Source organism: Melospiza melodia, chromosome 2 (assembly GCF_035770615.1).
Source record: "Melospiza melodia melodia isolate bMelMel2 chromosome 2, bMelMel2.pri, whole genome shotgun sequence".
NCBI lineage: Eukaryota > Metazoa > Chordata > Aves > Passeriformes > Passerellidae > Melospiza > Melospiza melodia.
Genome location: NC_086195.1, coordinates 63,349,601 through 63,375,228, shown reverse-complemented (window position 1 = coordinate 63,375,228; position 25,628 = coordinate 63,349,601). Strand labels below are relative to the sequence as shown.

At 45.5% G+C, this 25,628-nt stretch overlaps 1 protein-coding gene and 1 non-coding gene across 4 annotated transcripts; both read right to left on the bottom strand.

Annotated features, from left to right (window-relative positions):
* Positions 1–1,482: 1,482 nt before the first annotated feature.
* On the bottom strand, positions 1,483–25,410 carry NCAPD2 (non-SMC condensin I complex subunit D2). Of its 3 annotated transcripts, none has more exons than XM_063148466.1 (31): positions 25,287–25,410; positions 25,121–25,196; positions 24,967–25,025; positions 24,339–24,520; positions 23,665–23,804; positions 23,262–23,389; positions 23,054–23,177; positions 22,814–22,961; positions 21,762–21,959; positions 21,125–21,259; positions 20,492–20,576; positions 19,696–19,873; positions 19,368–19,489; positions 18,226–18,435; positions 16,103–16,277; positions 14,504–14,588; positions 14,235–14,368; positions 13,123–13,255; positions 11,534–11,618; positions 11,268–11,429; positions 10,822–11,036; positions 9,082–9,193; positions 8,638–8,761; positions 8,285–8,440; positions 7,907–8,084; positions 6,775–6,869; positions 4,647–4,727; positions 2,413–2,599; positions 2,063–2,189; positions 1,773–1,931; positions 1,483–1,616 (listed from the first exon to the last, which is right to left on the bottom strand). In XM_063148466.1, exons 1-31 carry the CDS (start codon positions 25,408–25,410, stop codon positions 1,534–1,536), a joined length of 4,200 nt encoding a protein of 1,399 aa, XP_063004536.1. In that variant the 3' UTR covers positions 1,483–1,533. The 3 variants fall into 3 exon arrangements, with proteins under 3 accessions (XP_063004536.1, XP_063004538.1, XP_063004539.1); XM_063148468.1 differs by having other exon boundaries at positions 19,696–19,870; XM_063148469.1 differs by lacking the exons at positions 24,967–25,025; positions 25,121–25,196; positions 25,287–25,410 and having other exon boundaries at positions 23,665–23,799; positions 24,339–24,515.
* Positions 24,595–24,917, bottom strand: LOC134415300 (small nucleolar RNA U85). The gene has a single exon (XR_010027033.1). It is a non-coding gene; the product is annotated as a small nucleolar RNA U85 (small nucleolar RNA).
* Positions 25,411–25,628: the final 218 nt, after the last annotated feature.

Genomic DNA, 25,628 nt, shown 5'->3' with positions numbered 1-25,628 from the left:
AGCTGCTACCTTTGCCTCCTGGAGCCCTCACTGAATATTTTATCAGGAAGGAGGGGAAAAGGACAACATTACTGTAGCTTTCTGATCTTTGTATTTCATGTGATTGTCCTGTGGCTACTGGTGTGCTCTGGAGTTGGAGCATATCTATATTGGTATTTGGCTATTTTAGTCTGGTGGCAAGTGGGCAAGTATTTTCACTGAGTCATGGGTCTCAAGTGGGGTGTTTATAAATACACCTGTTACCCCATCATTCCCCACTTTACTTGTTTCTGAAAGCATTTAACATGATTATGTCCATTCAGGTGTGCTCAGGTTAGTGCAAAGCTATGCACTTCCTAATGATTGTTTTTTTTTTTTTTTTAATAGGGATCAAAATAAGCTACAACAGCTACTTCTGCAGTCAGAGCAGAAGGGAACTGAGCAGCATGCTCTACTTGCTGGGGGAACCCCTGAGCACAACTGTAGGAAGGTGGTAGAGCCTCAGAGACAGAGACTGCAGATCTGCAGGAACCAGTGGAGAGGAGGAGCACCCTTCCTATTCCTGCCCAGCTGGTGACTAGTCTGCTTTCCAGGCAGCTGATAAGGTAAGAGGAAATAATTCTGTAGTAAGAGCTCTGGGACAAATGCCAACTTGCCTCTAGACAGAAGGTTAAAGGTTATTTATGTGATTAACACAGAATCTAATTTAGGGCACTTCATGTTCACAGGGCAGTTTAAGGAGTGCCAGGACTGACTTGAAAACTGATGTGGCATTTGCAAAATGAAAAAACCCAAGTGCCAATTTTACTTGAAACATAATTGGATTTGCAGCAAATACATTCCAGAAAACAGTAAGACAATCAAGGGTATCAGTATTCTTAGTAACTTATCAAATAAGCATTATTACAAGTTACTTCTAAAGTTTTAGTGTTGGGTTGGTTTTGTTTTTCAGTTTTTAAAGATATATTTTTTCCTTTACCTATTGTTTATTCAAGTGCTCTAGTCTAAGGTAGCCTTTCTCTTTCTCCTCACACCCCACTCCCTGAACACTTCTTTGATGCAATATGCACAAGAAAAACATGCAGGTGCCTTCACCTCAAAACCCTTGGCTTGGATTTACAGGATAAGAGCTTCAAAAAGCATGAAATATAAAAGGGCCTAAACCCAACACCACTGCATTGGTCCTGTGATAAAAGCTGAATAGTGTAGAATAAAGCACATACAAAATAAGAAAGGAATGAGCATTTTGTACTCTGTGGGTAGTTTGGCTCTTCTTAGACTTTCTTCCAAAGATTAAAAAAAAAAGTTAATAAGAGCAGCTTATTCTCATCTGCAAAGTCAAGGCAAAATCAGTCTAAGTGCCATGTTCATCATCACTGCCTTTCTTTGTGGAGATATCAGAAGAAAGGGTTGGAATTGCTTTATGCTGGTGTTAACTTCCATTTTGTCCTCCTTTAAAGCACTGTCGTATTCTGGGGTAGTTGAGACAAGAGAAGGCGACGGTTGCATAAAGGGAGTTTTATTTTTAGTTAAAGGCAGTGGCAGATGGCTCCTTCAGCGCCGCCGTCGGGCTGAAGATCTGGTGATGGGAGTTGTTTTGGTGGGGGTTTCTTCCTCTCTTAATTCTGCCAATAGCTCTAAAGAGAGTAAAACATGTCAATAATAAGCACTCTGCCTTGAGCAGAGAAATCTACAGGCAACCTCCACAGTGGTCTGAAGCCCATGACCAAAGAGACATCCCTGTTGGGCATGTAGTCCTTCCCCCCTCAGAGCACACGTGTGTAGTGCCTTACCATCCTCAGAGTTGTTCTCCTCGTCACTGGAGAAGGTAATGACGGTTTTTTTGCGTGGAGGGCGCTTCCGGGCACGCTTATGATTTTGGAGGATGCGGGATGGGGGCGTGACAAAATCATTATCTGAGTTGGCTGGGCTTAGGGGCTGGCGCCGTGAACCTGTCAAGAAAAAGGGAAAAAATAGAGAAAGGCAGCAAACTTCTGTCTGTAAGGCTGAGGAGAAGTGCTCAGGTGTTTCTGCTGGACTGCAGGATCAGGGGAAGGCTGGAATGTCACAAAAAGGAACATACTTCCTATTGGTTTCTGCTTGGCTGGTGCTGGCATTGGAGTCTGACTACCGTCCTGGCATGTCTCTGTGGAATCCAGTCCTCGCTTATGGGAGGCAGACAGCTTCTGCTCCAGCTCTTCAGCTAGAGCCTGATGGAGATGTAAAACAGCAGTGCAGGGGAAAAAAAAAGAGAAGGTGAAGGGAGAGAAGTACTACATCCATAGCAGAATTGCCATCAAGTTAAAGGAATAAATTGATAAATTGTTAGCGTTGAGGGAAAGTCTGTTTAAAATGAACAACTGCAGGGCTTTCCAGTCCCTGCATGTAAAAAGCAATTGTTTTCTGGCCTGGACCCTTGTCCCACAGCCTTACTTTAGCCTCAGGTTTGACGCCTGCTCTGCGGAATCGAGCCAGCACGGTTTGGAAACAATTGTAGACAGCTGGATCTTGGAGCTTGTCTGCAAAGCAGTCATAGTTGTCCTGCAGCTTGTGAAGGCCCCGCTCCGAGACTGGAAGCAGAGCAAGGCAGTGGGACAGATCCCGATACTGACGCTCAGTCCTGGCAAAGACAAAGATCACCGTTAGCTCCTACAAAAAGGGGTGTGTGAGGATGAGCACATCCCATCCAGAACTACCAGCGTTTCCTGCAGGTGCTTCTGCCCTGGACAACATGAGATTCAGGTTGTTCTGTTACAGGTCAGCGACAGGGTGCTGTGCCATACCACAGATAACCACCACTGTATTCCATGACACTGACTTAGTGCCTGTTGGAAAAACATGAAGGCTCCACTGCTAAAGAGCACAGTCACTTGTTTGAAAAATGTCAGAGGTTACTGCTGACCAGGAGGAAAAGACTCAGTGAGGTCAGGACTCCTCTTGAAAGGCCTTATTTCAACCATGTAACAAACCCCCCTGGCTGTTCATTTTTGCATGTTTGAGATGATCTCAAGCAGAAGCTGTATTTGATGTTCTCTCTCCCTTTCCTGGTTAGTTACATAAAGAAGGTCACAGTCATTAAGTTATAAAGTCAGCAAATAACAAATGCTGCATCAGAGAATGACTACATTCAAATTCCAGCAAAAGTTACTGGAATAAAACCAAAGGGAAGGAAAAACAAAAGCACAAACCAACATCCCTAATGTAGATCACTGTGATGGAATGGAAAGGGAAAAAGCAAAGCCAAAGCCCCTGTTTTTAATATACACTAAGTGAGGGCCTCAAGTCTGTCCAGCACAAGCTGTCTCAGGATGCTCTGCTCAAGCCCAGACAGATGGAGAATAAAGCTGCAGCATCCAGGTCTTCCACCTGTAGTCTGAATGACACCTGGCAAGTTCCTATGTTTAGAAGTCCAGAAATGCTGAGCAGGGTGATGGTGGCTGCAAATCTGCTCTGAGAAGCTCCTGTTTTAGCTTGGAGTGAGAGTCTTGCTCTAGCAGTACCACTAGTGTGCACCAAGCTCATCACCTTCGTGGTACAGAAATATCAGGGCATTCTACTAAAAGTGAGACAACACACACACAGACAGTTAATTACAAATGTGGTGAGAAGAGCTCACCAGTGCTCCTGGGAGCCGGAGAGAGGGACCAGTCTCCACTCTTTCTCAGGAAACAAAATCCAAATATTTTGGGAAATATGCAACTCCCTGAGGCAGCTGAGCAGGTCACATGCCCAGGCACTGTGCACAAATGGCCAAGATAAGCAGACAGCTTAAATCTCAAGGGCAAAGCCACAACAATGGAGAAGGAAAACCACAGGAATGGAGGGAAGCAGGGTACACCAAAACCAGTGGAAGTTAAAATTAAGATATCTCACTGGAATGGAAGGAGATAAATTTCTATTATTATTCTTCTTGGAAAGAAACAAAAAGTGTATGCCTGGTCAGTGAAGTTACAGCTCGGGGAGCAGGAGAAAAGCAGCAAAAAAGCCTTAAAATCCAGAAAGCAAAATTACATCCCAGATTTACAGCATGGGTCCTGCACTCTATAATCAGCAATGTACAAGCAAGGTATGCACATCTTGGAGATGGAGCAGAGCAAAAGCCAAAGTGTATGGTGGCACAAGCCCTTAGGTAAAATAATAATAATAAAAAACCCAGAACAGAGTCCCAGATGTAGACTTGGTACTGAGCAGCCCATGCACACAGAACAAGGACAGGCCTGTATCAGCTTGATAGTTGAGATCATCCCAGACAGGACTGCTAGAAAGATCCCAACTTCTCAGCTGAACACACTGATTTCCTAGCTGAGCTGCAAGGGAATAGCCTGTGGAGAAGGATCACAAAAGTATGTAAAATCCACATGTGGGATGTCTCCTTGCTCAGCTATAAAGAATATCTAGACTGTCACAAAACTTTTTCCTTAAAAAAGGAAAGAAGAAGGGGTCAATCACTGCATAATAAAACCAAAAACCTTAATTTATAAGTATTCATGTATTTTTAGGAGAAGGTAGTTTAAAAAAAAAAAGGGAGATCTAAACCAAGTTATGTTGCATTTGTCACATGAAGAATATAATGGGAACCTTTTACAACCACAACATACAAGCTCTTATCTTCTGAAAAATCCTGAGAAGCAGAAACACTTGTCAGGAAAATTAAGATTACAACCCACCTGGCAGTCCGGAATCTCTGACAAAGTTTCTCCACCAAGCTCTCTGTTTGTTTGTCTTTTGTAATATATGAGAACAGATGTCTGCAAGGGGAAAAAAGCACAAAAGATTAGAGCCCACAGAGGATTCCCCATTTCAGGGAGGAGGGGTGCTGAAAAGGCAGCAGTGCTGACTTCTTATCTGCTCCTTCCATCCAGTTTTAAGAGCATGCAGCACCTCCAGACAATCTCCTCACCTCACAAGTTGCACTGACAGAGTAGTTTGTCTGACAAGCAAACCTTGAGGGGAGCACAGTGGCGTGCAGCATTTTCCCTCCTCAAAACCATGCTTGTGGCTTTTTCACTATTAATTTGCTGAAAGTGTGTTGTTGCGTTTTGGATCAATGCAAAAGTGAGCACCACTTTGCACTAAAATGGGAACAAAGTCTAGCAGAACTTAAATGCTAACTTAATCCATTAGCTTCTTGAGGGATAGAGACACCTGGACTTTAGCACAGTTAAGTACTGGTGCATTTTGCACTATGTCCTCTTAGAAATCACTGAATAACTTCTATTTATTAAGAAGGTCCTGCTGCTCTCCCCATTTCTTGTACCAACATTTCTGTTTACTTTAACTCAGTCAGGTTGCCACTGGCCTTGATATAGTTGTTCTAAAGCACTTCCTAGTTCAGTCTTTGTTATGTCTACAACCACCACACCAAGCTGCTTTTCTAAGATACATAACAGAGACAATATTGTCAAGAGTCCTCCCTTTGCATTTTTTCCAGCATCAATTAATCTTTAACTATTTCCCTTCTTTTCCTATTTAAAGATATGTCGTGCTTTAACTGATTATCAGGTCTTTAAAATTAATTATCCTGATGCTAATTTGATACCTATCTACATTGTTCAATCAATACTGCCTCTTCTCTTATTTGCCAGACACCTCCAGTTCTCTCCACAAATGTTGCTGGAAGTAAAAAGTTCACCTTACACCTGTTTTAAACCCACCAATCACACTTTAATGCAATTGCTACAATTATGCTCTATGTCTGTGGTAATACCTTCAGTTTGATATTAATTAAAAACAGTATTGAAAAATCCAAAATTATTAAATAATTTGGATTTTTTTTACATGCTGCCTCTTGTCTACCTGTGATGGTTTGTTTCACTTCAGGCATTAACTTCTATGTGTGCTGTCAGGAACTACAAGCTATAATTCCCAGTATTTCACATTACCCTCCTTAATTAAAGCTGAAGCAAAGATATCCATCTACTTTTGCCACCATAAATTAATTTTAGTTTCAATTACACCCTCACTAATAGACCTTTTCTGTGTCTTGCAATTCCTACCTATCCAAAATCCCATCCCTCTTCCTAAATGCACTGGATTCTCATAGACAGGAAGACTACTTGAAAAATCACAGGAGATTTTATTGCTCTTCTCTTCAGCAACAGCAATACTTTTGTCTAACACCCCCTTCTATAATCCACAGGGATTCAAATGACTCAGAAAAACCCTCATGTGGTCAAGTTTCAGAAATGAGAGGAAAATGTCTGCACTTTACCAATAAAGATATTATTAGTGCTGTCTATGAGCAACCTATAACCTCAGATTGAAATATTCCAAGATCTCTATACTCCAGAGTCAGGCTTTCTTGAAAAAAACTGAAACCAAACAAAAAAAAAAAAAAAAAACCCAAACAAAAAACCCCCCACAAAACAAACCACCAGAAAGCCAACCCAGACCCAAACCTGTTACTGTAACTACAGCTTTACTAAAACTGCTTACAAAACTCCAGTAGCCACCAAAATGACAAAGGCAGCAGCTTTAAAACCTGTTGTGTTTTCCTAATGTTGCATATCCACGTTCCCATGCATAAAACCAACTATTTTCCTTTTCTAGAGGGAAAGTAATTTTGAGTTGGTGGTTACTCTTTGTAGAGTCTCTCCTCACTCCCAACAGTGTGGTTTTAAAATCAATTCCCCTCAGCATGACTCCATTTCCAGTACAGACTGAAAAAGTCAGATCAAAGAGAACAACTGAAAAAGCATTTTGTACATGTCAATGTAGTTTTTCTTCCCTTGATATGGCACCCCCTTTGCATAAACATAGTCCTGGCAATAAGGGACTTATTTAACCTCAGAATACCTCATAATAGTGTGGAAGGATTCCTCCTCTATGCTGCTGTTAGGATCCGAGAGATGACTGATGATGTCTGGAAGCAGGTTATAGACAGCATTACCCTGTGCAGAACACAAGTTTCTACATGAGATACAGAATTAGAAAGGATAATTTGAGTCAAGCCAAATAAGCTGCCCACTTAAAATTACCTCCTTTTTCTCCACCCCAAATCTACTGACTGAAAGCATCAGCTTTTTGAAACAAGCTCACACAGCCAGCCAAACCTATCCAGGACTATTTGGCTGGGGAGGAAAAGCCCAGCCAACCAACAAGCTCAACACTGCACCCCAGCTCTGCTCTTTGGCAGACTTGGATGCAGTTTCTTTGCCTTCCAACCTTGCCACAACCCAACAAAAAAAGCTTCCTGTTGAAGGAAACAGCTCTTTAGTTCATGGAACTGCTTCCCATTTTCTTGCCTGAAAAGATCCAATCCATATTCTCTTTCCCACTGCTTTTACACAGCTTTATACATAGTATAGTCATGCACCTTTCAGAGGTAGGAAGTCCGTGCAGTCAGGTGGCCAGCTCTGCTTTAACACAGCAAACCAGGACAGAAAAGCCCCAGTGTCACTGCAGCCTCTCAGGCAGTAAATCTCAAACTCTGAAGGGCCCACACGAGGCCGCACATGGAATGAACAGTGGGGGTAACACTGCTCCTGTTCTCACCTGCCTGGGCAGAAACTGCTACAATTTAAGTATCTCAGTGTCCCACAGCCAAGAACAACTCAGAAAGGTTTCAGAGAAGGTGCACTGCCTGAGCCATAAGGTCAGGGAACTCTGCTGCAAGGCCTACAGGTGAGTTACAGAAAATTGCTCCTAACCTTGTGCTGGGCATACACAAGCAAGCAAAGGGAAAAGGCAGTGGTTTGGAGCCTGCTTTCCAGTGTGATTGGATGAGGTCAAATTCAGCAACATCAAGCAAGGATGAAACAAAACTTGTATTGCAAAATTTTTTTTAACTACCCTCATTTAGTCCACAGAGAGAGAGACCAACGGCTCTACACCATTAACACACCTTCTCCAGGGCTCATGTAATTGACCCAGCCTCCAACAGCCCTTGCCTGCTCTTGTGAAATAAGGTCTCTGAGCATCCACTTACCTTGCTGGCCAGTTCACCAAAGAAGTTCTGAGCCACTGCCACGATTGCCTCCTCTGGGTCTATGAGCAGAGTTGCCATCTCACTCACTTGGCCCTTGACCTTGACCATGTCTTTGAGGATGAGGTGAGTCATCACCAGCCCAGCCGTCTGCCTCACACTGGGGCAGGGGTCCCGCAACCTGACAGGAGCAAAGAGTTACTGCAGAAAGCACCATGGGAGTGTCTGAGTTATTGGTGCTTGTGACAACCCAAAGCTCTGGTCTTCCTGCACCAGCATCTTCAAATTTGCTTTCTTGGGTCATTCTCACCTTCTGGAGGCCCAGAACCTTCCACAGGGTGTTCGTCACATGTCCTCTCCCAACAAAGAGTGTAGCATTACCTGGCATAGAGATGTGATGTCCAAGGCTCCACCAGGTTGGGGAAGCGGATGGCTAGATCTCCTGCTGCAATTATGAGGTTGGATCTCACATCAGGCAGGGGGGACTTCTCCATCATGGTGAACAGCAGACGCAAGTGGGAGTCACAGAACTCAGAGCTAACAAGACAGGGTACAGGAAAAAAGGGAAAAATAGGAAAATTCCATCTCAGAGAGCAGAGGGGAAAAAACAGTTAAAAAAAAAGTGACCTATGAACACTGTGTTTGTTCTTTCCTTGGGAAAGGAATTGCAACATTTTCTTGTGCTTTAGTACTAGGAAGGCTGGGGAAAGAACTCTGGCATGGCTCGGCAGTACCTGATCATGCAGAGTTTGCCAAGAGTGAGGGCTGCAGCAGCTGACAGCGCCGAGTCACTGTGGGGTCCAGGGTTGTTGCAGATCTTCAGCACCAGTGGAACAAAGGCAGAGAGCAGGTGCTTCCCTAGAAAGTGAGGATAAAGACAGCGAGCATGAGAGCACTGTGCATCGTGCTTTAGGAACAATTACTCCATTTATCTCAGAGCTGCTGCAAACTACAGTTGACTCACTTTCACCACTGAACAACCACCTCCAGAAAGGCAGAGCCAAGAAACAGACAGCCTACGTGGAAAGTGACACCATGGAAAATGACAGTGCTTCCTTCCAGAGGAAACAGCCTTCCTCCTGTTCCTTCCTGCCTTCCTCCTAAGGACCTGTTGCCTGCTGTACCTGCTCTTTCACACAGGCAGACAGCCAGTATTGCTCAGTGGCAGCCACACTCACCATCCAGAAGTTCTGTCTCACAAATACTGCGGATGAGCTCGGCCTCGGTGTCATCAGCTGTGGCTCCCACAAGGCCTAGCTCCTCCTCCATATTGGACTCATTCCCTGTGCTCTGTGCAGAGAGGAGACTGTAAGACAGATGTCAGGCAACAATAACCTCTTTCTTCACAGGTACGTGCATGTTACCAGCTGCACAACTAAAGTGGAGAACAGACTGACACAGAGCGTAATAACCCACTTTCTCCCAAGAACTGAATGAAGCTGTGAAGGGTAGTCTGGGATTTGCCAGTCCACATGCTACAGAACACCAATCACAGGATCACATAGTTAGGTTGGAAGGGACCACAGTGGATCATCTGCTCCAGGAGGGTCTTCCTAGAACGCATTGCACAAGACTGTGTTCAGATAGTTCTTGGGTATCTCAAGTGAGGGAGACTCCACAACCTCTCTGGGCAACCTGTTCTAGTGCTTGGTCACCCCCACAGTAAAGAAGTTCATCCTCATAATCAGGTGGAACTTCCTGTGCATCAATTTCTGCCCACTGCCTCATGTCCTAGTGCTTGGCACCACCAAGAACAGTCTGGCTCCATCCTCTTGGCACCCCCTTCCAAATAGTTACAGACATTGATGTGGTCCCCTCTCAGTCTTGAGGCTTACAAGAGGCCCAGCTCCCTCAGCCTTTCCTTCTAAGAGATACTCCAGTCCCTTAATCATCTTTATTGCCCTCCACTGGACCTGCTCCAGGAGCACCTTGTCTCTCTTGCAATGAGGAGACCAGAATGTAAAGAAAGCTTAAACTACTGACACTACTAAGATAAAACAGACCTAGGAGACATTCAGCATCAGTGTGTGAGTCCTGCATAACTTAAGGGACATTCAAATACTAAAAACAAGAAGCTCAAAGCAGCCTTTGAATTGCTGGTTTTGTGAGCAAGATTATGGGAAACCTTATAGCAAATAAAAAGCAACACAAGGGAAGAAAGGAGACATTGCAATGGGGACCAAATCTGTATCCATCCAACTGCTACTTTTTTGAAAATCTCATACTAACCTCCTCCTGTGTGGAAAATGGTAGTGACACTGATAATCAGGTGGATGAGAAAATGAACTACAAATTCTCTGTAGACTTAGCAGTATAAGCATCTAATACAGACTGGATACCCAGATGGACACAATGTTTTTCTCTATTCTTACCCAGGAAAGTTAGCCTCATTACACTCTGGAAAATGTTCCAAGATAGACCTAACCAAACAGGGCATTTGTAGCATCTAAATCACATTAGAAAGACTACTGTTAAACCTTCATCATTACTACCTAACAGAGGATAGGACTCAAATCTCCTGGACTTGGGCTCTAGGAAGCCTTTTTCTAGAACTCCAGGGCACAAATGGATGTTTCTTCACCACTACTGCATCAGTTGCAAAAGATTGCACTGGTAAGAAAGAAGATGATGAGTGAAAGGGGAATGTTTTCCTGAAGCAGGAGGATAAGCATGGCCAGGACATCACCCTTCACTCCCTCCCCTCTGCCTCTTCAAAACTCAAGACCAGCATGGGAGTTAACTGAATAGGGTCATTCAAGGACCTCAGCTCTCCCTGTCAATCCTGACCAATACCAGTCTGTTTCTATTCCTGAAGCACACATTGCCCTGTACCTCATGCAGCCTCAGGATTGCATTCTCTAGAAATTTGCTGTAGCTGGGACACCAGAAAAGCTGCCCAAAAACCCCTTGGCTCTCACCTGGGGTCTCTGCTTCTTTGTGCTGGTGTGAGATTGCTTCTTGGTCTTCTCCTCTTTGAGGAGGCGGCGCCTGCGTAGCTCTGCACTCAGTGACACTTCCAAGTATGCTACCTGCTGCAGTGCCACCTGTCCCACAAGGGCCACCAGGTGCAGCAGCAGGAACGTGGAGAGACTGCCAGAACCATCAGAGACTCTGTGTGGAGAATCCCCTGCATCTAAAGGAGAAAAATGGCCCCAGTTCAGTGTTGATCTAGACCTCTTCCCTGTCAGTTAGTGCCAAGTCTCACCATCTCCACACTCCACAGACTCCTTCATAGCACTTACACCCTCCCATGCCAACACTTCCACCAGCCCCTCAGCTCTACTCTCCTGCAGTTACTCAAGGCCACCCAAAGCGGCACTGGAAACCACAGGTACAGATTTCCTTCACCAGCTTTTTTCCTCACCAGCTTTCTGCTCATCATCCTCCTGCAGCTTCTCCAGAGCTTGCTGACTGCACACATGCAGGATGTCAGCACAGATCTCCTCTGCCCCTTCTGCCAGCTGGTAGATGAGTGTTACAGCTGCCTCCATGAAGGGGATCCAGTGACTGCTTGGCTGGGCAAAGCCTGATGAGAAGAGGGAGCAATGTACCCACACATACCAATGATAACACAGGTGGTCTCACAGCCCAACCCCATCCCCTCCAAACCTGCTGCTGACCTGCGCTCACCTTTACTCACAGTCTCACTCAGGCAAGCAAAGAGCATGTGGTTCTGGGGCAGTCGAAAAGGAGCACTGTTCTTCCCCAGTGCTGGCTGCAGAGACAACAGGTGAGTTACACAAGATCCCCCCATGCCCTTCCCAGTACTCAGCCTTCCTGCGTGCACAATGTTCATCAAACCCATGCCAGGGACATCCAGTACTGCTCTGCTGCTAAACATGCAGCAGGGCCATTACTGTCACTTGTGACACCAGGGTAACTACACTGGGAGGATTTAAAGCTTGACCAAATGATGATCCCAGGCCAACCCAGACACTTCTCACCTTAAATCAAGATAACTCTTTGAAATGTCAAAAGGATTCATTTAAAATCTGATATTATTTACTCACTCTCTGCAATGAATAAAGAGGGAAACCTCTGGAGCATCTTAGAATCAACAACAGTAAGTCCAGCTTGCCTTGGGGTACTCCAGAACCACATAGGTTTGTTTAAAAGCAAAATATCATCAGTGGAAATAACCCAGGATAGGTCTGGATCCAAGATCACCTCACACTAAGATTGTTGCATATATTCTGAATCAGTCACACCACCTTTTAGGTTGGGAATAAGATAACCTAGAGAAATACTAAACCAAGTATGACAATACCTGAGGTGTCCCAGCACACCTGTGTCTGCCTGATGAATATATACTTGAACAAAACAGAACTGGCTTGAGGATTTACCAGCTTTCAGTAGCTTGAAATAAGAACTCCTGAGTCACCTGATTTTCAACTCCTGATTTCTGGCTGGGAGGATGGGTGGGGAACAAGAGCTACTGCCAGTCAGTCAGCCAAATATTTTCAGTTCAGTCCCTCCTCACATACAAGCTTAACTGCAGACTTAAGTCAACCAAAAATTGAATTACAGCCATCTTCAGAATATTTAAAAATATCGTGATACACATTAACTCATGAAGTTCATACAGCAACATCCCCAGTGGAAGGGGCTGTCACAGAATGATGCTGCTCTGTAAAGGAGGACTCCTTTTGTGATGGAACTCTTGAATTAAAATGCCCCAAATGACTGAGTCAAAAAACCAGATTTTTTTTCCAATTGTATTAAAAAAAGAAGTATAAATTGTTTCCCAGGGAAAGAAGCCATCAACCGTCATGTTGTTCTAAGTACAACATGGACAGGTTTGAAAGCCTTTCATGTTTTATATTCTGCTATACAGCTGACAACTCCTGAATATCAATTAATAGGGAGGGCAAAAGAATCACACCACCAGAAAACATCAGTAGAGGAAAGGGCTTCATGGTTGAGAAAACACAAATCAGTTTAGAATTGGGAGTCTGAAGAAGAGAATTGAAAGGAAAACATATTTTCTTGTGCACTGAACTCTTTACTAATTGAATCCAGCCTGTTGCCTAATGAAAATTCTTTTATTACATGTTCACTGGTGTGTGCTAAGCTTTCCAGACAGTGCTGCTGAATGGTCTCAACCTACTTAATTTCAAAATCTGTAAAAATTTAATTACCTCTCTCTTTTCTTCCATGCAAACAATTTCCCCCCTTTCTTTGTTTCTGGACAGACCTAAAGAACAAACCCATAGCCTTACCTTAGGGTTACTGGCAAGCTTGGAAATAACATTGCATACTTCTTGAGGCAGCCTGTAGTCTTCACATGCCTTCTCAGACAGTCCCACTGTCACCAAGATGTCCAGGTTGGTACCTATGATCTCTGGCTTTCCTCTGTGGAATGGAAGGGATGGGGATATCACATGAGGTGCTGCTGAAAGTTTATGGAACTATGGATAACCAAGAGAAATACTGCTTGTGCCTTGTGGAAGGGAGTGGTTTGAATAAGAGGGGAAAAAATAAAACCCATCCAAACGACTCAAGATACAGCTAGAGGAGCAGCAAGCAGTATTCCACAGAAGCCAGTGTAATCCACTCTCCACTAGGAAATGAGTTTATCCATAGTGATCAACAGGCTCTTTGTAAAGAAAGAAGATTCTTGACTCTTTTTTCCCATCAGAAAGGACCAAAATTTAGAGGGGTAAGTAAAACAAAAATGCTGGAAAGTAGGAAAGAGTAGAGAAGCTCAGGACTTGTGACATATACCATTCCTTCCTCTACTGTGGGAAACAAAGCAAACCAAACCAACATTTATCCAAAAAAAAGCCAATCCCAAATCCATACCCACCCGTTCCCATTTCTGCCTGTGAAAGAACTTTAGGATCATCATTATGCAGGCCTGTTTCTGACTAATGAAGGACTGAAGTAAGGACAGCAAGAAGTGCAAGTAAGGTGAATGCCAAAGGGGAAACTGAGGAAGTGAAAACCTTTTAGTGCAGATACATTTTTTTGCCCCCAGAAAGTGAAACAGATTCATTTTTCTTCATGCTAAAGGCTCCAGACATCTCTACTCAGCAGCTTCTCGCTGTTCTTGTCCAAACACAGACAAAGCTGCAGAGTTGTGACACTGTGAACTCTGGGAAGGGATGGGTATTCACACAAGGAAAATAATCTCACCATAATCATTCAGAGGCCGTGTTGGTGGGATCCAGCAAAACTATGTTTAGTTCCAGGCTTCATTACCCCACGATAGGGTTACTATTTTTGAAGCTAGAGCCAACGAGTCAGCTGATGCAGCACCCACAGTTCTTCAATAAAATCGACTCCCTGAACACCCTTCCACTGAGAGGCTTTGACCTGGCCCCAGGCTCACCGTGCCATCATCCCCAGCAGCATCACGGCAGCGCGGCGCTCCAGCGCCGAGCACGGAGACTTTTCCGTGAATCGCTCCCAAAGCAGCTGGGTCACAGCAGGCTTGATTTCATCCTTCTGCACAAACTCTGAGATCTGCAAAAGGCATGCAATTAAAAAATTAGAGAGAGGCAAAGGAGAATGAACTTCAAAGTAAAGATGTAATCTGCATTGACTACTGTTTGAATAAAACAGATGCACAACCCAAACCCAGGCAAGGCAAATACTCACTATCTCCTCTAAGCACTGTAGCATTCCCAGTGATGCATCCACCATGATGAGAGACAGATTGTGCACCAGGGCCTGTGCCTTGGCCCTTCAAAAGGGGAAAAAGAACAATAAAATATTAAAAGGTAAAGAAAAAGCAACTGTCACAATTACTGCCCTATTGAAAAGGCTGAAAACATCTGTTGGAGAACAGACATGATCCACAGGATCAGGAAAACTCCCACAACAAGCTTGAGTTCTCAAAGTCATCCAACTCAAGTGCCAATGACCATGATGTGGGGTTGTAAGTCCATTGCCTTATGCATTGGTGCTTCTTCTGGTGCTTAAAGATCCAATCAGAGGCACTAAGCAGCCACTTCCTAGTTTCTTTGCAACCACAAGTCAAAGTACAATTCCCTAGAAACTGAAAATCTCTCTATGAACAAATGAGGACAGAGCACCAACTGCAGGAGTGCTGTTTCCAGGCAATATTATCAGGAAGAAATAAAAAGCAGCAGGTGCTCTTTATTTGCCTGATGGCACAAACGAGGGTGACTTATGGTGCATCTCACCAAGGATCACACTTATTGCACGAGTATCCAACAGGATTTACAAGTGTGTAAGCACTAAAAAAGGGCAAGTGCCACAGCAGAGAGGAGACACAGCTCTTCTCTAGTATGGGAGAAGCAAACTTGCAAGTGGTAGCCAGCTCCCACCACCAAATCCTCAAAAAGGATAAGCAACAAAGACTGTTTAACATCCTCCCATCTTAACACTCTTAACATCTAAGGCATGTAGAAATTGTTAGAAAAAGATTTAAGATGGGTCTGACTGAAATACAAACAGAAATACATGTGAAAGCACCCAAATAAGAAAAAACCTTGTATAGTGTGAAGGATAAAGAAGTGGGGAATGTGTTGTGTGCATCAGAAGACAAATGCCTACACGTGACCAAGGCCACAGCATGTATGACTTGTCAGCTAAAAACCCTGAGGTTTGGTAACAGAAATACAATTTCAACTTTAGACCACACTGTTTCTCTTATTATCCCAGCAGAATGAACAACTACAGTTATAAGAAACTCAAACAACTGACATTGGCCAACAACTTTGCCCACAGAGTGAAGTATATAAGACTCCTGGACATGGGATGACTCCATATCAACAGGTGACTCCTAACAGGCTGAAATTCATTTTTGCCAATCAAGAAGAGCCCTTCTGGCAAGAGAAGAATTCATAATTAATTCTTCTTGTTTCCTATCAGATAGGGACTCTACCCAGAGTATTTAGGCAATGCTTTGTACGAAAGTGAAATTTATGAGAATAAATATTAGTGCCTGACAACAGTTTAACTTCAAGTAATTCTCAGCATCTGCTTTGCAAGGTCTCACAGAGGTTTGCTGCATGAATTTCCGACACGTGAGCTCTATGACAAACCAAGGACAGAAGCTCAGCAGTAGCTCCTGCAGGAAGACTGGGATACTCAGATAATAACCTCACATTTCAGCTCAGCATGAAGCATGCCAGCTCTCAGTTTTCTTCCTGTCCATACCCCATTCCCAACAGCAGAAAGGGAATGGGGGGGAGGGAAAAGAAAAAAACAATTGATTAGGGAGATCCATACCTCTCGGAATCCTCGCTGGGGCTCAGATAGAGCTGTCTGTAGGCATTGAGCACAGCCTCCTTAATTCCAGGCTCCTTTGACCATATGAGGGGCAGCATCCTGCGGACTCCAAGCAGCGCCTGGGGCACGCCAAACTGTGAGACTGCCACGAAGAACTCAATGGCTTCCTGCACCACTGCAGAGAGAACAGTTGTGATAGTGCAGTTCTTCCCCAGTTCCCATTAAAGAGGCCATTAAAACAAATTCATTCTCACAGCAAGCTTTACAAGCATCTAGGAATCACTGCTACTATCTGCAGAGGGCTTGAGTCAGAATGGGATCACTAGCACAGAGATGTAGATGTCCCAGAAAAGAGACACACATTAACAATATCACAGCTAAATCCAATGTGATATAGTTAGGGAAAAAGCACAGAGACTGTCTTTGAGGAAGAACATAATTCTCTTCTGGGAAACAGTAGCTTTGGGAAAAAAAGATCTCATAGTCGCAGCAGACAGCTGAATATAAGCCCCAGTGCAATGCTAAAACCAGAGGAACTGAGCTATTTGATGTACAAATGGGGTAAGGAGTACTGTGTTTGGTTCCAGCTTGACTACTCCTGAAATAGACTGCTCAGTCTTCTCACAAGACAAAAAAATAAAACCCCATTAAGTTAGAGCACATCACAAGACATCCACAGCAGTGATCAGAGGAGTTGTGCTGCAACAGACAGTTCATAGAGTCTGACCTCTGGTTAAGTAAGAGCTGTTACCAGTATAAGCCCTTACAAACTAGAATTAAGAATATCTATCAGGTGAGGTGGTATGCTTTCCCTGTCCCCAGTCACACCAGAATACATACATTTGCAACAGAAAAAAAATTAAAACTTCAAATATTAAATCTTTAATTAAGAAAGGGTCAATCTGAGCACACACATCCCTTAGCACACACCAGTCTCTTCCTAACCCAGCAGCATACTCTCTCCAAATGGAGACAATGTCTCAAAGCACTTCTGCTATTCAGACACTCAATTTGCCTTCCTTATACAGCACAGGACACCACGGAAATGAAAAGTTATTAAAATTTGTGCATCCATTAAAAAAACATCCCCACAATCAAACCCCAGGTGTTGAAGTACCAGGTAGGGCAATTTCTTGGCCTTGAACTTCAAAGGATTGGTAAAGACACTGAACCCAGGAGTTCATTTTTTTGTGTGCAAATAGCTAACAATACCAAACCTTGCTGGGGAAGCCCACATGCTTATCACAAGTAACACGAGCCCTCAGCAGAGATGAAGCCTCAGAAGTGTTTGGATGAAGTCTGGGGCACTGCAGTGCCCACACCATCCACACCCCAGATGTGTCCAAGTGCATGTGCTGGAGAGGATGGGAGCAGGACTTTTGCCCCTCATCCCTTGGAAATGCCAATTTCTGATAAACACTACAAAAAAGTCTAAGTGATTACAGTAGTTCTAATATTAAATATGAACAGCTGAATTAACTCAAAGGCCTTCTGATCACCACCTTTCTCTACAGCACTGAGGAGGACCAGGCCATAGACACTGTTGATCAGGCTCATGTTTAACTAGAGAATAAAGTTTGAGGAAAGGTGAGTTAGATGAGACCAGCTGCTTAGTTCCCCTCTCGTGGCCAGCAAAACAGCTGAAGCTGTGTCAGGGCACTGAGCACATAACCAAACCCAGCTTCACTGGCCAGGCTTACTTTGGGAGAACCTCAGCTGAGATGATGAACATGCATCCCTCCCCACAGGAGGCAGGGTGGCTTCCACAAGTGAACTCACTTTGGTCACCTGACTGTTTTTTTTTTTTACTTTCAGAAAGTCCAAATATATTTCATTTGTTTTATAAAACAACTTTTAAACATATTAAAAAAATCTTTTTCAATCTTGGTATTTTAAAAAAATTGATTCCTAAAAAGCCTGTTCATGCCCCATTCAACCCCTTCATGACACTCATTTATATGGTGCTCACTTTTCCAATACCCTGGAAGTGTCTATGACATCTGCCTAATGAAGAGCAGCTCCTTCAATCTTTTCTCCTTCTCCTGGAGCTCTACCACTCCATTTTCTGTCAAGCAAGGAAAGAGCTAGAATGCTGAATGGGGAAAAGAGGTTATTTCACATACCTGAGACAGAATTTTCGTACATCATCTTGCTGATCAGGTTCAGAGCTTCTGTGATTTTCACTGAGAAGTTGTAAGCATCTTGCAGGTAGTGCACCAACATCTCCTGTTTGACCAGCTCTGTTTGAGGCTGCTCTTCCTGTACAGCTTCTTCAATCTTGTCACTGCTGTTGTCATGTGGAGGATCCTCACTGTTCTCACCTGGGCATGAACCTACACAGCACACTTGTTTGTGAGCAGTACTGAAGATACAAAATAAACAGGCACAGTTCAGGGCATTTTAACCCTCCTCTCCCCCATCTCACAGTGATAGCTTCCAAGAGCCAGGATACAAAAATCCAAATTCTGCAATCAGACCTAGCTACAAAATCTCAGCGTGCTGTGGAACAAGTTCCAGCACTACAGTGTGATGCTCCAGAGAACTGCCAGCTGTAGTAAAAGGGTATGGAAAGACATGGTCCAGTTGGGGAAAACACCATTAAAATGCTGATGGGGTTAATCTGAACTTGATGATTCCCCAAAGATGGATAAGGGCCCTAAAATGGAACCAAGAGAAAGCAAACACTACTACTCCACAGCAGTTTGTGCAAATGTGGAGAGTTCACCAAGTTAAGATTTTTAGACAATAGACTTCCAACAGAAATATGCTCAATGTGATTGGCTAAGTAACCTCATGCTGAAACAAACACCAAACTAAGTGTGTGAAGTCTTAAAAATACACCCAGAGGCTCAGGCCCCAGATAACCAAGGCTCTGCTTGAACCAGATACTTGGTCAAGGCTGCATTATGTGCCACCACCTGTTCAGGAAGCAGAACTCCTGACGAATTCAGACAGGGCAGAAGGGCGTGAGTGGCAACACTGGCTCCACTCCTCTCAGATATGTGAGTGAACACACCAGAAATGCACTTCTATTGGGACCATGGAACTGTTCCAACCAAAAATCAAGATCAATATGATCCAGCTAAATGCCAAGGTACTTGGACAAACCATGAACAAACTGTGCAGAGATGCTGCAGCTCTGGGAGCCATCAGGTACACAGAGACTGAGCCTCACAGGTCAGAAGCAGGGACAGAGTATTCTAGAGGGTTTTAGTCTGGCTCTGGCATTATTTTGGACTTGGGGAACAGAGAGTGATACAGTTACCTGTGTAAAGTCTCTTCAGAACACCCAGGATTGTTGCTTCCTCGTTTTCCTCCCCAGGGCCCACGAAAGGTTCCTTTCCCTGGAAGCGACACAGGGCCTTCTGCGTAAGGCGGGCTGCGCTCCTGGACAATGACATTGCCCAAGAGAGTATCAGCAACACATCAGAGCAGAACACAAGGGAAACCATCCAACTTTGCCCTGAGCACCTGGGAGAGCAGCTCCTATCAGCATCTTGTACTGGATGCCCACGTCAATCTCTTCCTACAGAGTAATGTTATTGGAAATCACCCCTTGGGATAAACACGGTCAAACTGCAGAGCCTTCTTACTTGTAATTCAGCTTCTTCAACAGCCTAGTGATTTGCTCCACTGTCCTCTCCACTGTTTCTTCAACTTCCAGCACTTCCTCTTCCCCTTCCTGCAGTGGTTGAAAGAGCTGCTGTGTGGCAGCCCTGACTTCTGGCAGCATCGCTTCCCACTCCTCCTCTGGGGCGATCACTGGAGCTACTTAAAAACCAGAGGGATTGAAGAACACAGACTCAGGTGACACCTTTAATGGGAAGGAAAAACTCATCTGGAACTTAGGAACTTCCCCTACCACCTCCCAGGCAAGCACTGTTCCCATTGCTGATCCCACCCAGACTGCAGTGAGAATAAGGTAAGAACTCTGACTAAAACAAATAAACCACTGAAGGCAGGAAAAAAAAAACAGGTAAGAGAACCATCATTTGTTTAGCCTTGGACTTTGGTGCTGCCCACAAATCAATTCTAAATAACATCTGATCAAAATCATGACTCAAGCAGTCCCTGAGTGGTAGAAAAGAGAAACCTGGGAGGGTGTTCATAGATATTTTCAGTTCTTATGCAGAAAATAGGATATACAGCTATAAGGACTGTTGATTTAGACGTGGATATTAATGTGATGCTTTTATAACAATACCATAAAGAAAACTGTTGTGAGTTTAATACCAGTGATCTGGTCTCACCATCTCACACAGATAAGGTCTGAGACAAAAGCTGTCACAACCTGGAAGCAAATTTAATATGAGGAAAAGTACATTAATATGAGGAAAAGTAATTTCTAGGACTATCCTAGAAAGTGGAAAGAAGAAGAAAGGAAATTACCTGCTCTGGGTCTGCTACGATCCCTCATTTCTTTCAGTTTCTCTACTTCTTTCTTTAGTGGCTCATCCAAGTCAGTCCAGCTTAACTGAAGATGTCAGGAAGATAAGAAGAAATATGTTAGCTATCCTCCTTTTCCTGAAATGCCAGAATTCTCCTCTCTCTTCCACTCCCTGCTTTAGTTGTCAATTCCCATAGATAACTGTTTTGGGAAAGTGGAAGAGTAGACTCTGGCCCCGATCCTAGAATGAGAACTGCTCTAAGTTCCCTGTCTAAGGCTCAGAAACTCAGGAGAAGGTGCAGCTAAACACAAAGAGCTGCACATCCACAAAGAATATTTTAAAATACTAATTTTGATCCTAAGGAGAGAAACCTCACAGTGGACTCAAAACTGCTGCAGGTTTTCACCTCAGTCACACCCCTCCTGGCCTTCAACATAGCTATGAATTTCACCAAGAGAGCGATGAGTCCAAGAACTCAAAATCTGAACCTGGGAAGACCAGAAAGCTGCCAGCTGCAGAATCAAAGGCTACACCATTCCTCCCACATAAATGCTACCGCCCTGGCTATAGCACACTGCAGATATTTAGCCTGCAAAGAGGTATCTAACACATCCACCATATTAACTGGAATTACCTTGCTGGAGAAGGGGTTATTGGACAAAAACGCAGCCAGGAGCTGGACTGCATTCTTAACCACTAAGACAGATTTGTCTTTGAGCCGCCCAACAGCCAGCGACAGCACAGCCTGAAACTGAGTCAAAGGCAGGGCCTAGAACACAACAAGAGCACAGATAAAGTTATCAAGAAGGCTCAGAGACTTGGGAAAAGTTTACTGCAGACATCTTCATGTACTAAAAAGCACAGATTATAGATTCACAGAAGGCTCTAGGGCTCAAAAGACCTCTGGATATATTCTAGTGCAGCATCCACTGAAAGCAAGGATTTAGGTTATCCAGGATCCTGCTGAGTTGAGTACTAGTATATCTGGTAATTGTGATGTTCTCCCATACCAGTGTGTGAAAAGAGGCTGTATGCTATGCTCTTTCTTCTTGGTCTGGTAAGAGTGAGCAGCATCTAATTTCCACCCCCCAGTTCCCCCACCCCAGGGATCTTGGGTCTCTCGGAAGAAACTGCAGCCACCACAGTACACAGGGACAGCACCTTTCTCTCTTAAAACTTCAGTCTCTGCAAACAAAAAGCAGGGTGGTAGAAATTCCCACAGAACACACAAGATGGAAGCGAGGAGCACCATTTGCCCAGCACAGACTTGCCTTGCACTGCACGATGCGAGTGAAGAGCTGCAGCACGCGGCTGCGCACGAAGCTGTGGACGTCACACACGTGGGCCTGCAGCATGCTCAGGAACTTGTCCCGAGTGCCACGGGCTGCTTCCTCCAGCTGGTCACCATTCAGCACCTGCACCAGCACTTCTGCCATGGCTGCCAGAATGGCGTTTCGCATCGTGTAACTCTGCCAAGACAGGAGCTGGTCAACTAGGAACAGACCATGCCCAGAGTTTGGGCCTTCCACATCGCAGGCTCCAGCCCTAAGTGAATTTTTCAGAATAGATATTGTATTAAGTTTGGGTGAATATAGCTGTGCGTGCAAGACAGAGTAACCTTTGCTATGAAGACAGGCTGAGAGTTGGTCTTGTTCAGCCTGCAGAAGAGAGGGCTCTGAGGAGGCACCTAAAGGGGGCTGTGAGAGAGCTGGATAGAGACTTTACCAGGGCATTCAGTCATAGGGCAGGAGGGAATGGCCTCAAAGTGAAGGTAGGTTTAGATTACATATCAGGAAGAAATTCTTTACTGAGAGTGTGGTGAGGCACTGGTACAGGTTGCCCAGAGAAGCTGTGGATGCCCCATCCCTAGAACTGTTCAAGGCCAGGTTGGATGGGGCTGTGAGCAACCTGGTCTAGTGGAGGGTGTCCCTAACTATGGCAGAGGTGTTAAGGGCCCTTCCAACCCAAATCCTGCTATCCAGTTAGGTACACAGAAGCCAAGAACTGACATGAGAAACACAGCAGATAAAGAAAAGGTAACACAATGACAAGCTCATCAAGTGCTGAAGAACAAGGGACAACAGTAGGGACCTCAGACAAGTAGGCAGTCTCCTGTTCTCTGACATCTGATAGTGACAACCAGACAGAAGACTGCCATGGTTTCTGTTCCCTTTGCATCTTTTAGGTAAGGTCAGAATTTATTCCAATAGAACAGGTTTTGGATACTTGAGCTCTGTGAAAGAGGCTTTGTTTCAGACAGAAAAACTGGATAGCAGCATCTCTACTTTGACTTTTCTGGACAGGTGACTTTGCAGAAACATACTTCCCCATCCAAGTGAGGCAGGAGAACACTCATGTTGGAGAGCACCAGAGCTGGAATCTGTTCAGCCAGTTCACTTATAAAAGTAGCATAGCCCTTGACTCCAGAAGCCTCACGAGCCAAATCCTGGGGACATTTCTGTCCAATTTCCCTGTACAGGAAGATGAAACAAGGAATGGGGAAACAAGGAATAGCCTCAAATTGCTGCAGATAAAAGGACAAGCCTCCAAGTATTTCTCTCACCTTAGCAGTTCTCCCACCAGGCTTTTTAGACCATACTCTTTAGCCCAGAGGCTCACAGCCTGAGCAAACACTGGGGCTACATGTTCAAAGTGCTGCAGCATCTGTGTGATCTTCAGAGTGGCACCTTTAACACGTGAGAAGGAAGAAGGAGGTCAGGGAAAGTAACTGGGAATGGCTTCAGGGAGAAGGCAGAAGAGCAGGAACTCACTGAACATGCGGTCACAGTGAAGCAGAGCTGCAGCAAGCAGGTGTGTCACAGCCTCCCGAGTGAGCCGGTACCTCTGAAGGCCGATACTTGGGTTCTCCAGGATACGGTAGCAGCTCCCCGTCATCAAGCTACACCCACAGAAGACAGACAGCAACCCTCACTATCACAACTTGCACAAACATCATTCTAGCACACCACACATTTCTGTCTGAGAGATTCTCCAAAACTGTCCTCTAAAAATTAGCAAGCATCTGAATTTTTTGTGGCCTGTGTGAGGAGTGGTTCCTATGCGCATTGCTTTTGCCTCGAGCTGTTTCCTCAGTTTCCCAATGATCTGCACCCCACATTTTTATTCCTCAGAACCAGTCACTCATTCCACCAATATCTCCTCTCCAATTCATACCTGACAAACTCTTCTTCCACCACTAGACCACCCCAAAGCTGACGGAGATCCAGCTGCAGCAGCTGTGTAAGCAGCCGTAAAAGTGGCTGCCTCTCCTCTTCCCACAAGGATGCAGAAGTCTTGGCATGGTTCTTCCTGTTCTAGAAAGGAGGTTACACAGTAAGATACATCAGCAGCTTCACAACAGACAAAACCCCATCACTAACTACTCTGCTTCCTTCAAAATATAAGAAGTCTGTTAAATTGTACAGCATTAAGAGACACACAGTGAGATGTGTGAGATCACAGGGGCTTTTCTCCCCCCAGCTCTTCTCTCTCAGCTCAGGCCAGCACCAGTGCCTTGTGTGGTTTAAGGATTATACCTGCATCCACTGCCATCACAGAAAGGAAATCTTGAGAAAACACTGACACACTAAGTTCCAGCCAGAAACTCAAGAATGAAATAGAAAGGTCTGGGCATCCAAGTCCCTTCTGAAATTTAGACACATGATTGTCCCTTTGCTGTTTTCCATGCACAGTTTCACAGAAGCACCAGTGCTTCACATTATGCACTTCTCTGGCTGACATTATGTTTACATAAACCCAGCTATAAAATCTGACAGATACTACAGAGTTCAGCAAGCTTAAAATTTTATTCTGACTTTTATAATCTTTCCCCCAGTCCCTTCACCTACCTTCCTACCAGGATCTGCCTCCGAGCAACTGTTCTTGCAGGTTTCCATTTCAAAGGCATCCATCAGGCCAGTCAGCAAATAGCAGTTCATCTTAAGAGCATTGAGGTGAGCAGCCCGGTCTGCATGGCTCAGCCCAGAGTCACTCAGGATAGTGGGAAGTTCATTGGAATGATGGGACACCACTGAGGAGAAGCAGAAAGTCATGAGCACTCCTTGCCAGGTGCCTCAGCCATCCTCTCTTTGGGAGGCTTAGAGCAGCCATCAGATTACCAAAGATGTGTGCTCACATCTCACCAGCTGTAACACGGGCTGCCCCCTGCAGCCCAGACCTTGGGCACACTGTCTTGTCCTATCCCCACAGCCCTCCTTCAGCTCAGAGAAACACTCGCTCTGAGCTGAAACATCCCACAGATGCATTTTCCAGGGACAGGGGCAAGAGGATTTTCTGTCGGTCTGCCCTTACAGCGAACATGCACAACTCAGCATCATCCACCAAGATTACAGACCCGTATGACAGGAGTGGGCTGAGGGTGCAGCCCAGCTGGCCGAGTCACATTAGCCTTTATATCATCATTGAGCTGCCAAGGGAAACAAGCTCTCTGTCAGTCCGGAAACAGCGGGTACCCACCGTGCATCATCAGCTCCAGGGCGTCCTCCTTGACAGCCGTGCCCACGGTTCGGAAGTGGCTGCGAGACAAGCACAGGGCGTAAGGCGGCGAGCGAAGAGCGCGGGGCAGAGGGGCGAGTACCCGCCCTCCCGCCCATCCCTGCCCCGTACTCACTGCAGCACGCTGTACACGCAGTCGAAGTGCTCCAGCACGGCCAGCGCGCCCCGCGCACGGGAGGCGGCCCGGAAAGCTGCGGCAAAACACGGAGAGAGGCGGGGGGATGCCCGTGAGCCAGCGGGCAGGACCGGGCCCGACCGGAAAGGGGGTGTAGGGACCTTACCTGCGAGTGCGGGCGGCAGGTCGCGGACGGCCAGCACCTCCTGCACCACGTAGCGCCCGGGGCCGCCATCCCGCAGCAGATCGGCGGCAGCGAGGGGCAGGTGGAACTCCGGGGCGGCCGCCATGGCCGCCACAGCCCCGCACGGCCCCAGGCGCTCGAAACCGCGCGCGCAGACCGCGCTCGCCCCGCCCCTGCCCGCCACGGCCCTATCAGCGCCCGCCGGCCGCGCCGCGCGCCGGCCCCTCGCCCAATCGCCGGCTCCCCTGCCCTCCCGACCGTTGGTGTGACGTCACCCGCGCGCCTCTGCGCTCAGCGGCGGAAGGGGCGGCCCGGCAGCGCCGC

What these genes read in the sequence shown, in the direction of transcription:
- NCAPD2 (XM_063148466.1), bottom strand. Translation starts at nt 25,410, where the DNA reads ATGGCGGCCGCCCCGGAGTTCCACCTGCCCCTCGCTGCCGCCGATCTG. An exon ending in GTGGAAGAAGAGTTTGTCAG is followed by an intron (nt 23,390 to 23,664) that starts GTATGAATTGGA and finishes CTGTGGGTGTAG; the next exon opens with CTTGATGACGGGGAGCTGCT. An exon ending in GGCAAACTCTGCATGATCAG is followed by an intron (nt 8,441 to 8,637) that starts GTACTGCCGAGC and finishes CTGTCTTGTTAG; the next exon opens with CTCTGAGTTCTGTGACTCCC.